The sequence below is a fragment of the Molossus molossus genome, unplaced genomic scaffold, assembly GCF_014108415.1.
Source record: "Molossus molossus isolate mMolMol1 unplaced genomic scaffold, mMolMol1.p scaffold_m16_p_14, whole genome shotgun sequence".
Lineage (NCBI taxonomy): Eukaryota > Metazoa > Chordata > Mammalia > Chiroptera > Molossidae > Molossus > Molossus molossus.
The window spans coordinates 51,940,470-51,956,644 of NW_023425349.1; the positions used below are offsets into that span (position 1 = coordinate 51,940,470).

General features: G+C 43.6%; 1 protein-coding gene across 7 annotated transcripts in view; it reads right to left on the reverse strand.

Moving 5' to 3' along the window:
* Nucleotides 1–16,175, reverse strand: part of PIP5K1B (phosphatidylinositol-4-phosphate 5-kinase type 1 beta) — a 322,429-nt gene that overhangs the window by 145,688 nt on the left and 160,566 nt on the right. For all 7 annotated transcript variants that reach the window (XM_036260509.1, XM_036260508.1, XM_036260505.1 and 4 more), the window contains exon 4: nucleotides 5,619–5,749. In XM_036260509.1, the coding sequence (XP_036116402.1) occupies nucleotides 5,619–5,749 (131 nt within the window). The remainder of the gene's footprint in view (nucleotides 1–5,618; nucleotides 5,750–16,175) is intronic.

Here is a 16,175-nt window from a genome sequence, read left to right on the forward strand (position 1 = left end):
GGAAACAGATTTTTGCAGCTTCACAGCAGTAGTAATGAAAACATCTCAAGGCACCCAAGCCACTAGTTCTTTCTATGATCCGGATGGATTCACTGAATTTTAGGACCACCAGAGGCTTCAGAATGTTCTAGTCATTTACAACAAGAGCTGGTCCACCTCACTTGCCCTCATGGTCCTGAAGCGTAGAAGTATGGGTGGGTAGGGAGGAAGCATCATTTGGCAGCTTTCCTGAGGTATAGCTGGCCTGCAATAAAGTATACAGTTCATTTTGTCATGGGTATACCCCAGTGAAACCAGTGCCACAATCCCGACACTGAATTTTTCATCACCTTTTGTGGCATTTTGATTGCTACAATAACAAGGAGATTCTGTAAGTCTTCATTTAACAACATGGATAGATTCTTGGAACTGCTGAGAAACGATGTATAATAAAACCAATTTCACCATCGGCTAACTGATATAAACAAGAGTTAAGTTCCTGTGGTCAATTAATCTTGACAAAGGAGGCAAGAATATACAATGGAGTAAAGACAGTCTCTTCAACAAATAGTGTTGGGAAAACTGCAAAAATATGCAAAAAATGAGACTAGACTGCTTTCTTATACCATATACAAGGATAAACTCAAAATAAACTCCTAGAAGAAAACGTAGACAGTAAACTCTTTGACATTGCTCTTAGCTACATTTTTTTTTTTTTAAATATGTCTCCTCGGGCAAGGGGAACAACAACAACAAAAAACTAAACAAATGAGACTACATCAAACTAAAAAGTTTTTGCACAGTGAAGGAAATCATGAACAAAATGAAAAGACAGCCTACAGAATGGAAGAAAATATTTTCCAATAATATAGCCACTGGGGTTAATATCCAAAATACGTAAGGAAATAATACAACTTAATACCAAAAAACAAACAAACAAAAAACACCCAAACAGTCTGAATTAAAAAATGGCAGAGGACCTGAATAGACATTTTTCCAAAGAGGACATATGGATGGCCAATAGATGTATGAAATCATGCTCAACATCACTAATCACCAGGGAAATGCAAATTAAAACCACAATGAGATATCGCCTCACATCTGTCAGAATGACTACCATCGATAAATCAATAAACAAGTAAGTGTTGGCACGGATGTGGAGAAAAGGAAACTTTCATGTACTGTTTGCAAGATGGTAAATTGGTGCAGCCACTATGGAAAAACAGTATGGAGATTCCTTAAAAAATTTTAAAAAGAATGACCATCTGACCTAGCAATTCCACCACTGAATACTAATCTGAAGAAACCAAAACACGAATCTGTAAAGTTATATGCACCTCCTATGTTCACTGCCGCCTTACTACAATCGTCAAGATATGAAAGCAACCTAGTGTCCATCAATAGGTGAATGCATCAAGAAGATGTGATACACGCACACACACACAGGAATATTACTCAGCCAACTCAGCCATAAAAAATGAAATCTGGCTCTTTGTGACAACATGAATGGACTTAGAGGATATTTTGCTAAGTTAAATAAGTCAGACATAGAGAGAAAAATACCATATGACTGCACTTTTACATTGAATCTGAAAAATAAAACAAAACAAACAAAATAATGTATATAGAGAGAACAATTTGATGGTTGCCAGATGGGAGGGGATTGGAGAGATGTGAAAAAGGTGAAGGGATTAAAAAGTACAAATTTCACCTGGCTGGTGTGACTCAGTGGTTGAGCGTCGACCCATGCACCAAGAGGTCGCTGGTTCGATTCCCAGTCAGGGCACATGCCCAGGTTGTGGGCCCGATTCCCAGTGGGGGGCATGCAGGAAGCGGCCAGTCGATGTTCTCTCTCACTCTCTCTCTCTCTCTCTCTCTCTCTCTCTCTCTATCTCTCTCCCTCTCCCTTCCTCTCTCTCTAAAATCTATAAAGAAAAATAATTAAAAAAAGAATACAGATTGCCAGTTATAAAAACTGTCATGCGGATGTAAAGCACAGCACAGTGAATACAGCTGCTAATATTCTAATGACTATGTACGGTGTCAGATGGGTACTAGACTTATTGGGGTGATCACTTAAGTTATGTAACTGTCTAATCACTATGTTGCACACCTGAAACTAATATACTGTATGTCAAATGTAAATAAAAAAATAAATTATAAAAGAAGAAAGTGCCTATGAAGACCTTAATAATGTGCTCCTTATTGTAAAGTATCTCATACAGTGTCATGTATAATGTAGTTGCTAAATAGACATAATTTTTTTTTTAAATTCTCACCTGAGGATATTTTTCTATTTATCTTCAGATAGATTGGGAGGGAGAGAAAGGGAGGGAGGGAGGGAGGGAGGGAGAGAAAGGGAGGGAGGGAGAGAGAGAGAAACATTGACATGGGAGAGACACATCCATTGGCTGTCTCCCGCACGACCCCAACCAGGGCTTAGTGGAACCACAACCGAGGTACGTGCCCTTGGCTGGAATCAAACCCGTGACTCATTGGTCCGAGGGCCAATGCTCTACTGCTGAGCCAAACCGGCCAGGGCTAAATAGACATAATTTTATTATTTAAGATTAATTTTAAAGTCATTTGGAGTTTCACTAGTTGTAAGAATCATATGATAAGTCTAAGAACAAATCTTGACATTTACTAGAAAAATTATCCTTTAAAATGGGAGCTAATGTGCTAGGTGGGTGGCTCTTTGACTTTTCTGTGCTTAGAATCACCTGGAGGGATTATTAAACCGGATTCCTGGGTCCCACGTCCAGAGTTTCTGATTCAGGAGCCCCGGTACCTGCATTTGTAACAAGTTCCAAGTGATGCTGACAGTGCAGGTCTGGGGGGCACATGTTGGGCCGTGCTTTCCCCAGCATCCCTCAGTGGTTGGCTCTGTTGACTGGACACCACGAGGGGAAGAGATCAGCAAGGAGGGAGTACCCTGCTCTTCTTCATAAACCGTCTTCAGCTGTAACTGCTCACACCACCCTAAACTCACTGCAGCCACCCTCCCACAGAAGGCCTCCATTCCCCTTGTTCTTTGCAATTGAAGAAAAAAAATAAGGTTGACATGTCTGGGTGGAGGCCCTAGAAGACCATGAGACCTAGAACATCCCAAAAACATATTTATAGGAATTATGAGTCTCACAGATCACACTAAAAGATTAAGATAAACTCATGACCTCCTGATTATAGAGAAGCCTGCAGTTAAGGCAATGATAAACAGGCTGTTCAAAACAAAAACACAGAACAATTTCCAGCTATAGAAAGGAGTGACGTGAGCAAACAGGATTCTCTCTCAGGCCTTGGGGTTGTCCGTTTTCTGTATGGAAACTAGTTCTCATACCTGCTAAAGCACCTTGGAGAAGCAAACTTCAAAAATTCAGCTAGATTAATTTGAATCTTCAGCCAAGAGTACTTACAGGAAAATGCGGCTGTGTAGACTCAGCTGATTGTTCTTTATGGGCCCCTTTGTGATTACACCGGCAGTCACCCACAGGTAGTCACCCACGGCAGTCACCCACAGGTAGTCAGTCACCCACAGATAGTCAGTCACCCACAGGCAGTCACCCACGGGCAGTCACCCACAGGTAGTCAGTCACCCATGGCACCCACCCACAGGCACCCACCCACAGGTTGTCGGTCACCCACAGGCACACACCCACAGGCACCCACCCACAGGTTGTCACCCACAGGCAGTCAGTCACCCACAGGCAGTCAGTCACCCACAGGCAGTCAGTCACCCACAGGCAGTCAGTCACCCACAGGCTTCACTTCCAGGCAGTTGACACCTGGACACAGACACGTGTAGGAAGCACCCCTCTGGAGATGTTTTTAAATGAGGCAATGAGAACACAAAGTAGAAGTGTCATCCCGGTCACTCTCACACAAGTCCAGTAATAATTAATAATAAACGTGGCTTATTTAGAAGAAACATTAAAAAAAAAAAATTGTGTCTGAGAAGTCAATCCTCATAGCCCCAAAGCCAAAATAATTACCTCCAACCCCTCCACATTTAAAAAAATTTGCCAGACCATTTCCTTTATTTGCTAGACCATGAGTAAAACATATGTGGGTAAAAGCAGAGACATTATAATAGGAAGATATGTTGTGTCTAGAATGAAATATATAAAAAATCCTCTCAGTAGTGGTGACATTTCCAATTTAATAATGATTACGTCTCTTCCTATACTAAGCCAGCAGTGGTCTTTTTTTTTTTTTTTTTTTATCCTCACCCGAGGACATTTTTTTCCGTTTTTTGCACAGATAGAGTGGGAGGGAGGGAGGGAGAGAGAGAAACATCGACGTGAAAGGGACACATCGAGTGGCTGCCACCCGCACGACCAACCAGGGCCGGGGACAAACTGCAACCGAGGTACATGCCCTTAGCGGGAACTGAACACGGGTCTCTCCGGACCGCAGGCCGATGCTCTAACCGCTGAGCCAAACCGGCCAGGGCCAGCAGTGGTCTTAAACTTGTTTATTTACTTTATTTGGGTAAAGCAGACATAATATAAAGCTCACCATTTAACCATTTTCATGTGTACACTGCTGTGTGCCCACCGCCATCATCCAATCTCAGATTTATTTGTTGAATTGATTTCCACCCCCAATACAATCAAGTTAGAGGTGGCATGTATGGGTAACTTGGTGTTTTTGCAAATATGGTATCAAAATACTGGAATTCTCATAAGATTTCTTGAGGAAAGTTAAGTTGAAAGAGTCAAGTTAAAAAAGGAGCTCTAGTGAACTCAGATGCAAGGCCCAATTGTGCCCCCACAAGCCCACCTTTTATTCTTTATTTTAAAAAAAATTTTTTTTCTTTTATTGATTTTTAGAGAGAGAGGAAGTAAAAGGGAGAGAAAGATAGAAACATCGATGAGAGAGAACATCAATTGGCCGCCTCCCACATGCCCCCCACTGGGGTTCAGGCCCACAGCTGGGCACGTGTCCTGGCTGGGAATTGAACCAGTGACCTCTTGATGCATGGGTTGATGCTCAACCACTGAGCCACACCAGCTGGACACCAGCCCACCTTTTAAATTAGGGGTAACAAACACCTAGCACCAGCTGCTGCTTCTTGGACGTCCTCTTATTCTAAACCTTTGCAGACATGACTCTGTAATGACTGCACTTTCCCGCTGAATTTCAGTCTTTGTCCATGCCGTCTTTCAGGCATTATCACAACTAATTACACCGGGTCCACAGGACGAACCCTATTTACCATCTCATAACACATGCAAGCCACCTGTTGCAACAGAATAACTGTCAGCTGGGCTGCTTTGGGCCTGCTAAAGGTCCGACGTGTACATCAGTACATTACACGTGCACTGGTAGACAAGTCTTCAATATGGGGTTGTCGCAAGGAAGGTTTTTTTTTTCCCCCATTTTTTTGTTCAGATAGAGTGGGAGGGAGAGAAAGAGAGAGAAACATCGACATGAAAGGGACACATCAAGTGGTTGCCACCTGCATGTCCCAGCCAGGGCTGGGGACAAATTGCAACCGAGGTACACGCCCTTAGCGGGAACTGAACCCGGGTCTCTCTGGACCGCAGGCCGATGTTCTAACCGCTGAGCCAAACTGGCCCAGGGTGCAAGGAAGATTCTCAGCATGAAAATATTACACACAAAATAAAGCTTCTTACCTGGGTAGGAACACGCTTTCCACCACATAGAAGTCTTGCATGAGAACATCTCGGTCTGGCTTGGAAGTGAGATTACCCACTGTGTATCCTATTCCCAGCTGGATGGCACCTTTGATAGCAGATGAGGCAGTCTGCAAAGCAAACACGGGTCTCAGAATTAGCCTCAACAGTCGGGGCCTTGCTCAATGTTACCAGCAGCAAACAAAAGTTAGATGTTCCTTCTTGCTCTTACGCTATGAGGAAGCTAGGTTTGGAAAGATGACAGGCTGCTTCTTTTGATGGAGAGTTTATCCCAAACATTAAGGACCTTTCTTGTTATGAAATTATTTTTGTGGTAATCTTTCCTACCAATGTTTTTATGTTCAAATGATAGTTCCAAATCTCCATCTTTCTTTTATCGAGAATTGAGAAATTTGGCAGAACACTTTCAATAGGTAGCATCATAATTTCTACCAAAAGATAAATGGTGCACTCATATTTTTTTTTAAATCAGAAGTTCTATAATGTACCTATGGATCAGGAAGAATATTTTATCTTCATAAAAAATGAGAGAGCTAAAAAGTAATTTGAAGCTTTGGAGTACACAAGATTTAATTTGGAAATTGCTTACCAATATTGTCATGGAGCCACAATCAAAATTCCCTACACCGATCTGTGATAAAACACAGCACTGAATCACCAGTATTTCCCATGTACTACTTTTCCAGTATCATTCTGTAATTAAATTGACATTAACTTGGGGAATTACTGTCACATGTGTGTGCATGTGTAGTATGTATGTGTGTGTGTGTGTATTTTTTTTAACCAACATAAGAAATACAGAAGAATAAATCAATTTAGGAGAATTTGAATGCATTCTTAATGGTGAAAATGTGTCATAGTTTTATGCCCTATAGTGTCTAAAGTAGTACTATGTATACAGAGGGAGCTAAATAAATACTTAAATTAGTGGTTCTGAACCAGGGATATTTGGCATTGTCTGAAGACGTTTTCTGGTTGTCCTAACTGGTGGTGGCGGCGTTACTACTGGCATCTAGTGGGTGGAGGCCAGTGATGCTGCTAAACATCCTACAATGCACAGAACAACTTCTCATCGCAAGGAATTATCCAGCCCAACCATTAACAATGCTGAGGTTGAGAAACCCTGACTTAAATGAATATATATATATAAAAATTATGTTTTGTAATTTAAAAATTTTTTTAAATATCTTTTTATTGAGTTTTTAGAGAGAAATGGAGAAAGACAGAAACATTGATGTGAGAGAGAAACATCTGTTGGCTGCCTCCTGCAGGCCCCCGTCTGGGGATGGAGCCCACAACCCGGGGATGGAGCCCACAACCCAGGCATGTGCCCTGATGGGGAATGAAACCAGGACCTCTCAGCCCATGGGATCACGCTCAATCCACTGAGCGACACTGACCAGGCAACAATACTTTTTTGTTGAGTTAACATTTTTACTTAGCAACCCCCACCCCCACGTTTTATTCTTTTTTATTTCTTTACACTTTTAACAAAGAACATCTCTCTCTTCATGGGAAAAAAAAAAGTGTACCCTCTTGATTTCTGGTATTGAACACGTTCTTGGGACAACTTTTACCTTTTCTGGTGGTCTCTCATTTCTTCACTGACTTTTCATATTCTATTTGCTATCATTGTAGTGTCCCTAAAAGTTTGATCCTCGACCCTCAGATTTCCTTAATTATGCAGACAATCATTCCATTCTTAATGGCTTCAAAAACTGTCTCTATGCATATGACCCTCAGACCTTTTAAAACCTATTTGGATGCTGTTCTATCATCACACATGCCGTATATACAAAACCAAACTAGTATCTGAGAACTTTCCCACCCCACCCCCAAGACTGGTTTCTTTCCCTAAAGCACAGTAATCCCCAGTCACCCAAGGCTGAAGCCCAAACAAACCACATCTAGCACAGGGCTAGGTCCCCATTAAACACTGTTGACGTCACCTGAAATGGCCGACCCATCAGTCCTGCTCAGTCACCTCCACGATCCCTTTCCTGTGGAGTCATCATTTAATCCCTTTGCTTACTCCGCTGCAAATATTACATAGCCCTTAGCCTGCAGGAGGTGGGAAAACGCCTTGGAGGTTGGCTTCTTCACATGCCTTTTTACTTAAGATCCTAGGGTGGCAAGATGGCAAAACACTGAGACTCAAGCCCATAGTGCAACTGGTGCTTTAAAAAAAGAGAAAAAATTTTGCTATTCTCATAATCCCTCTCTGAGCTCTGCAATGCCACTGACTGGCATTAGTGACCTTTTGTACCAACAGCTCTGACTTCTGAAGGCTGACGTGATTCTCATTTTAAGCTCGCATAAAAATTCAAAAGGCATCTCTTTCTCCTAGCCATCACTCACAAGATGTGACATCAGCACTTTCCAGACAACCCAACTCCAAAACGTTCTGTTCCAGACCTATCAATAGACTCACATGCTCTCAGAGTTTGCTTTGTCCCTCCCAGTGCCCCACCTGACTCCATATTTCTGCTTAATTCAGTCATTTAACACTTCTTGAGCTGGAACCCTGGTCAAACAGATGAAACAGCCAAGTCTTTGTGGATCCCCGCACCCCGCACCCCACGCCAAACAGAAAGTAGTCAAGGTTGTAGGAATCTATATCTGGTGTTTTCAAACTTTAGAAAGCATGAGAATCGCGGGGACACTTGTTAAAGCAGACTGAAGGCAGAACTGGGAGGCAGTAAAAAGATCCCTGGTTGCCAGGGGTTGGGGGAGGGGAGAGAAGACTAGGCAGGGCACAGGATTTTCAGGGCCAGGAAAATACTCTGTATGATACTATAATGGTGGATAAATATCATTATACACTTGTCTAAACCCACAGAATGTACATCCCAAGAGTGAAACAATGTAAGCTATGGACTTTGGGTGACTATGATGTGTTCATGTAGGTTCATCAGTTGTAACAAATGCACTATTCTGATGGGGGGAGGTTGACAGTGGGAGTCTGGGCATGTCCGTGGGAAATCTCTGGACCTTCCACTCAATTTTTCTGTTAACTTACACTACTCAAACAAGAGCCTTAAAAAAAAGTCAGTGGGCATTAAAAACCCAAACTAAAACCAAACCCAAACCAAACACAGACTGATGGATTGCAGCTCCAGAATTTCTCTTTGAGGAATTTCTCTTTGAGAAGTTCTGGGGTGAGGCTCAAGAATCTGTCCTTGTTTTAAGGGGCACAGAAAAAAAATCTTCCTCCTATGGTATAAGATCCTATTTTGAGTTGCTAAAGAAATACGATTTTGGAAAGAACCCTGTTGACATCTGCTTAGTTAAAACAAAAAACCAACTTGTGATGCTATTACTTTTCCCTTCAGGCTCCTTCAAATTCAAGTGCTCCAATGGGAGAAATAATAGAAACTGCAAAATAGGTAATCTTTTTTGATCACTATTTGTGCCAGGCACTTGATGGATAACCACAATTATTACCACAAACCATCACAATCACAGCACATACTTACACCGTGTTTACCAAATGCAGGCACTGGTTCAAGTGCTATAAACTCCTTCATCCTCACAATGACCCTAGAAGGTAGGTGCCATTATTATCTCCATTTACTGACCCAGGAAGCCTTAGTCATTTATACCAGGTCACACAGTGGAGGTGGGGGTGGGACTCATACCTGGGGGGTTGGCTCTGGGGCCCACGTTACATACAGGCACACTGCTGCCTCTGTCAGAATCTCGGCACTCACCGAACTCTTTCAAGGACCTTGACGATCAGCAACCACCATACCCAGCATACAGGTGGGGGATTTCAGGCCAGCAAGGTTAAATGACTCACCCCATTCACGTTGCCAGTGTGTGGTCAAGTCTGGCTGCAAAGCCCACGCTGCTGACACATCATGTTTGTTTGTTTTTTCCAAAATAAGCCTAGAATCAAAGGTGGAACTTCTCTTTAAAGCCTGGCTGTTCGACCTCAGCAAAGGCAGCAGCTCTGTGGAAGCCATCCCTTTTGATGCTTTATCCCTATTGCATTTTATTTGCTTCTAATCATATGCAACCATGAGTAAGTCCAAGAACACCTGGTAAACCACTTGGTAAACCAGTATGACACCACTGTCACTACAGTAACATGAGGAGGTAAAAAGGAGGAGGCATTTCGCTGCCGCAGGAGGAATGACACCTTGAAGTGTCCTTCTCCCCGTCTCCGTAACATTAAATGCTTTAGCATTGATGCATTTGGACGCAACTAAAAGGTAGCTTGTCCACTTCAAGGCTGTGCTCACTATGGCATGTGGTTTCTTGAGTCACAGGGGTAAAGGTCCCCTCACCTGACATTTTCCCGATGGACACCAGGCACGCGGCAGGCAGGTGGGCAAGACCACTCCTGAGCAAGGTGTGCTTTAAAACTAAACCAGCACCACTGCTGGAGAGTCTCTGATGAGATTAGTGGGTCATGATGACAAAGAACCTTCTGTGGACCACTGGTGGTTACTCTTTTAGAACCAGCAGTTCTTTCCCTGCAAACTGAGCCACTAGCCCTCTCCTCCTTTTTCGGGGACACCCACCAGCAGACTAGCAGGTCCGCAGTGAGTCAACAGCTTCACGCACACGCTCAGCCCTCCAACTTCCCCTGCACGGCTTTGCGTAGGCTCTCAAAGTACTGAGACAGGCTCGTGTTCCCTTCTAACTCCAAAGGGGAACCCCTAACTCCTTTAAAACATCCAGCACTAGATTTCAGAACACAGTAGAATAGTCTATTTTTATTTTATTTTAATTTTTTCCCCTTTATTGATTTTAGAAAGAGAGGAAGTGAGAGGGAGAGAGAGAAACATCGATGAGAGAGAACATCGGCTGGCCGCCTCCTGCATGCCCCCCACTTGGGGATCGGGCCCACAACCTGGGCATGTGTCCTGACCGGGAATCGAACCAGTAACTTCTTGGTGCATGTGTCAATGCTCAACCACTGAGCCACACTTGCTGGACCAGAACAGTGTATTTTTGATTCAGGATTTTTCAAGGGCTAAATGGAAGCAACAAGCCTGGATACTGGAAAAACCTCTAAAGCATTTGATACTTGGAAAGACACCCATATACTATCACAAAAGCAAATCACAAACATTTACTTCCATAGCTCCTCTTTACTAACTCAGACTTGTTCAGGGACGATGGTAAGACTAAACGAAACGTTCATATCAGCTTGCATTTGTGTAATGCATTCTATTTTTCAAAGCATATTTTTTTAATGATTGCATTTGATCACCACAGTTGTTACATAAGCAGTGTTTATGATGCCCATTTTATAGACAAAAAAACTGTGGCTCTGGGAGATTAGCTTGATCTCAAGTCCTTTCCTGGTGTGGGATCGAGCCAGGAAAGATATTCTGATCTGGAAGGTCCCAGTTCAGTCTCTCCCTCTGCACTCTGCTTCAGTTGTCTGAATTTTCTCTGCTGGAGAGGAATCTGACTGAAGCTGAGAAGTACTTGAACGAGATAATCATCATAGTAACAATAAGACTAAATGTCCGCAAACACCCGCTATTAGGGAAGCAATGATCCTGACAACAGTAAGTTTAATGACCTCACATTGGTTACAGGAAACCGCTTTCTACAGCACAATGTCTATGAAAGGACATTACCTGATATTCCATCTGATAACACTGGCTTTAAAAGGAAGTATTAAAACATTTCATGTCAACAGCATTTTTCACCCTTAACATGTTCTGATGAACTAATGAGCAGATGATAGCCAATCTATATGTGGCTGGAGTGATTTTTTTTCAAAAGTAAAGATATAATTGTGTCACTACCTTCCTTGAAACACTCTAATGGCTCCTAGTATCCTCCCTGCAGGATTAAGTACAAACCCCTTAGCTCAACATGGAAGCCCATTTTACAATATTACTTTCTCCCTACCTCCCGCTGACTCCTGCATCCCAATCTTAAAAAAGATCCCAAACACACACTCTATCCTTTGAGCAAGCTGACCTTGCAAGTCCATAAACCCTAACAACTGCATATGAAATTTTCTGACTGCGTGTATTTTCCCCAAGAAGGGGGTCCAGTGCTTTCTCTTTCTCAGAAGGTTCATTTCCCACAAAGCACAGATCTAGAGAGCCTAATTCTGAATTAGAGATGTTCATTGACAAGGCACCTTAGACTAGGCCATAAAAAAGGGGTTCAGGCCCTGGCCAGCGTGACTCAGTTGGGTGAACATTGTCCCATGCACTAACAGGTCTCCAGTTTGATTCCCAGTCAGGGCACATGCCAGGGTTTCGGGCTCGATCCCCAGTAGGGGATGTGCAGGAGGCAGCTGACAGACATTTCTCTCTCTCCCTCTCCCTTCCTCTCTCTCTAAAATCAATAAAAACATATTTTAAAAACAAATAAAAAACCAAAAAAGGGGGTTCAGTAACACCTCTTAAAAGCAGGATGAGGCAATCCTTGTCCAGCCAGGGAAACACCTACCCCTCTCCCTCATTTTGATAGCTCAGGTATGGCTCCAGGTTCTCCCTCCTGTCTCTGAACTTACACTCAAGAAAGAAGGCGTAGACTTCCCATCTGTCCCAGGGATGGAATTCAGGAAAAGAAAGAGGAATAGACGGCCTGAAACTGGTTGGACTCTGGAGAAGAGATAGTTTGCAGTGGGCAAGCCTAATCCTTCCAAAAGGAAGGAGGACATCTCGCCTTGAGGTTCCTCGAACCATTTCTCCGGTTCCTCCTTGTACTAGTTTCCTATGACTGCAGTGACGAATTACCCCAGACTTAGTGTCTTCAAACAACATATGCTTATTATCTTACAGTTTGGGAGGGCAGAAGTCCTAAAAGCAAGGTGCTGGCAGGGCGGGTTTCTCCGGAGGAGGGTCCACTGCCTCGCCTCTTCAAGCTTCCAGAGGCTGCCCACACTTCTGGACCTGTGGCCCCTTTCCCCACCTTCAAGGCCAGCAGCATCTTCAAATCCGTCTCAGTCTTTCACTCTCTTTCCCTCTCTCAGCTCTGCTTTCATTAACTCATCTCATTCTCCAACTCTGGCCCGCCTGCCTTCCTCTTATACAGTCCCTCGTGATTACACGGGGCCCACCTGGGTAATCCCTGCTACCCTCCCCATCTCGAGAGCCTTAACTGAATACACCTGCAAATTCCCTTGAACCATGTAAGGCAGCATATTCACAGGTTCTAGAGATTAGGATGTGGACATATTTGGGCTCCATTTTCTGTGCATCTCACTCTATTTCAAGATTGACTCCAGCATTTTTTCCAGTGTTGCTCCAGACAAACAGAAGAACTCCATTCACTCTGAAGCAGTTCATTCTTTTAACAAAGATCTAAGAACTTTCCACGCGGTAGGCATTGTGCTCGGTGTTGGGGACATGGTTCCCAAAGAAAGGACATGGTTCTTGCCCTCAGGTAAGTTTCTAGTCTAGTGGGGGAAAGAGATATTAAACAAACGAAGATATACACACCTAATGACAATTGTCAGTGATATAAACAACAGGGTGATGTAACTGAGGTCAAAAGGGTAGAGATCCACTTTAGAATGGTGGCATTAGGAGAGGTCTGCCTGAGGAGTGATATGCAGGCTGAGACTTGAAAGGTGAGTGTGGACCAACAGGGAGGTCATATCAGCAAAGGCTGGCTGTGACCCATCTTGTGCAGGAATTCTGCCACAAACTGGGGAGACAGGAGTGACCTGGCCAGAGTCCTTGCCCTCAGGGAACTGAGAATCACAGTAGGAGGTTAGGGGGTTAACTGTGAGGCAGAGAGAAGCAGTAGTTCAGGAACCTGAACGCAAACCACTGTGGGTAAACTATGGTGGGCAGCAGGGAGTGTCAGAATCGGAGGCTGGAAGACAGGAGGATCTGGGCCTCACAGGCCACGTTCAGGGTTTGCCGTGTTTCAATAAGGAAGCAGAAGTCTAATCTGTCTGCTGTGTGTAGAGCAGGTTGGAGGGAAGACACGAGGGAGAGATTCGGAGCAGTCGCAGTGGTGCTGTGGATGGCCGAGAGGAGGGTGATGAGTAGGAAGACGGACGGAAGAGTTGACTTTGAGATCTATTTTGCAAGGAGATAAATAGGACTTGCTATGAGCTATCAATGAGGGAGGAAAAAAAGCACTAAAATGCTTCCTGATGTTTTCCTCGAGCAATTGAGAGGAATGAGGTTGCTCTACTGCACTGGGGAGACTGAAGGAGGAACATATTTTGGGGGGGAATGTTAAGAGTTCCACTTGAGAGGCCAATGAGACATCACAATGGAAATGTCAAGATACAAGTCTGGAGCTTAGAACAGAGGTTTGGGCTGAAATTTGAATTTGGGTGTTCTCAGCGTATCAATGGTACTGACAACCAAAGGGCTGGCTGAGTAACCTAAGGAGAGGGGGGAACGTTCTAGAAGGGCCCTGAGAACGCAACATTTCGGGACAGACAGAGGACAGAGAACCTGTGGAGGAGATTCAGGAGTGACTGCAAGAGTGGGAACGCACGGCTTCAGAAAAAGCAAGAAGAGAGAATTGGAAGGAAGGAGTGACAGCCGTCTCGGCCAGTGGCTGCTCCGCCTGATAGTGAGACCGGCATCTACAACTTGGTGGAATAGTAAAGCTATGCGCTCAGTTCACTGTTCTTCTCTCCTTTGTATCCTTGACTCATACAGTAAGTCCAAGTCTAGATCTAGAATATTTGACAAAAGTATTTGATAAAATCTAGTCACATTATGGTTTTATTTAAACCATATTTTAAATGTGTTCTTTATATGAAAAATATTAAGTTAAACAAGTAGGATATGAAATAATATAATGTGAAAAATGAAACTTCACAAACATATTTATACACACCCACAGGGGAAAACAAGACATTATTTCTGGGCAGTGGAACACTGGGTGATTTTTTTTTTACTTTCAAGCCTTGCACTTCTCAGATACTCTAAATTTTGTTAAATGTAAGTCAAGAAATAGCCTCCAATGAAAGTACTGTTACTATGTTTATAAAGACATTTTGAGAGATGGCAAAGGCATGTTTGGGATTTGTTCACCTTTTTATTTCATTTTCTTTTGGGTCAAGCCTCCAGGCTAGAAACCCATGTCAGTGTTATACTCTCATGAAGGGCGATCATGACTTCATTTTTGTCTCCCACTGTCCTTCTAAATTTATTCTGGGCTTAGATCATCCCCCTCCCTAGGATGAAATTTAGGGCAGGTCTATGATCCTTCTGGTGACTCTCAGAATGAAAGGTCTTTTGCTTATGTCTAGTGTCAGATGATTAAAAAGGGTCTCATGTAGGGATTTCTTTGTCCAGCCCACTTACAACAAACACTTGAAATATGCTTTCAGTAGCCATCTCGCCTCCCCCCATTACCCCTGCTGGCCCGGCACAAGCTGGCCACCCAGTGGGAAGGGCTGGGGGATTCTTTTCTCTCTTCTGACTGCCCGCTGAAGGGAACGGGAACTTGAAGAGTACAGCTAAGATGTGTCACGTTCTCAAAGGACTTGCCCAGCGCATGTATCTCTTTTCCTGCGGTGCTGTCACAGACTGCAGTTCTCCCCTGCAAATGGCAGCTGTGTCCTCACCTTTCAGGGGGAACACACCCCATGTTGTTCTTCCAGGTCTTCAGAGATGACCATGTATCAGCTTAATCTCCATCTCTGTGCCCTCAACTGGTCACAGGTCATTATCTTGAAACTCTTGGAATTGCCAAGCAGTACCCACCCCCAAATCCCCCAAGAATCCCCTTTTAGCTTTGCCACCATTGTCTTTGACAGATAATTCCCTTGTTCTTCCAATTTCCCAGAAAACACTATCAATGGTCTATTGCATCAACCAGGCTCCAGCAAACACATATCACACTGTAGAGTGGTCTCCCCGAAGCCCCCTTCCCTAGGCTGGACATGATGGACAGACCCTCTCCCAACACTCCACCTTCTGGGAGTTACTCATGACGTATCAACATCTCTCTCCAAAATTCCTTTTCAGTCTCCGTATCTCATAGCAGACCAGCCAAGCTCTTTCTTTCAGAGACCTGGGGTGATCATTCAACTGAACTGGGACCACCTCCTTCCCCAATTCTTCATGGTGGGCTGGCAACTGACCTTGCAGTGTGATTAGAATTCTTCCACCCTTTCAGTCTATACCATCCTGGCTGACTCACAGGCCCTGCTGAAAACATGGGGTTTTGGTCAGCTGCTCACAGGGCGCCATTCCACCTGCCACATGACTCATCAGTTCAGGCTTTTCTTTTCTTTTTTTTAAAAAAATCTATCTCTCGCATAAAAACCTTCAGCGTTTTTTTCTTTTTTACTTTCTGTAGAAATAAGTCTAAATTCCTTGCTTGACCTTCAAGAATTTCTACAATCTAATTCCTGCCAGTGCTAACTGCAATAATAAATAAATCCCTAAAAGCTAACTTCTGTAAAAAACACATCCCTGAAAGCTGATGTCTTCATTCAACACACGTTTATTTGTTAACCAGGACTAGCCCGCTGTGGGTGTCCCTGATTGGTGTGCTTTCCTCTGCTGGGTGGTGTCCTGCATCCTTGTGGTGATATCCTCTAGGGTCTCAAAGTCCTCCAAGGGCAGCTGGCTGATA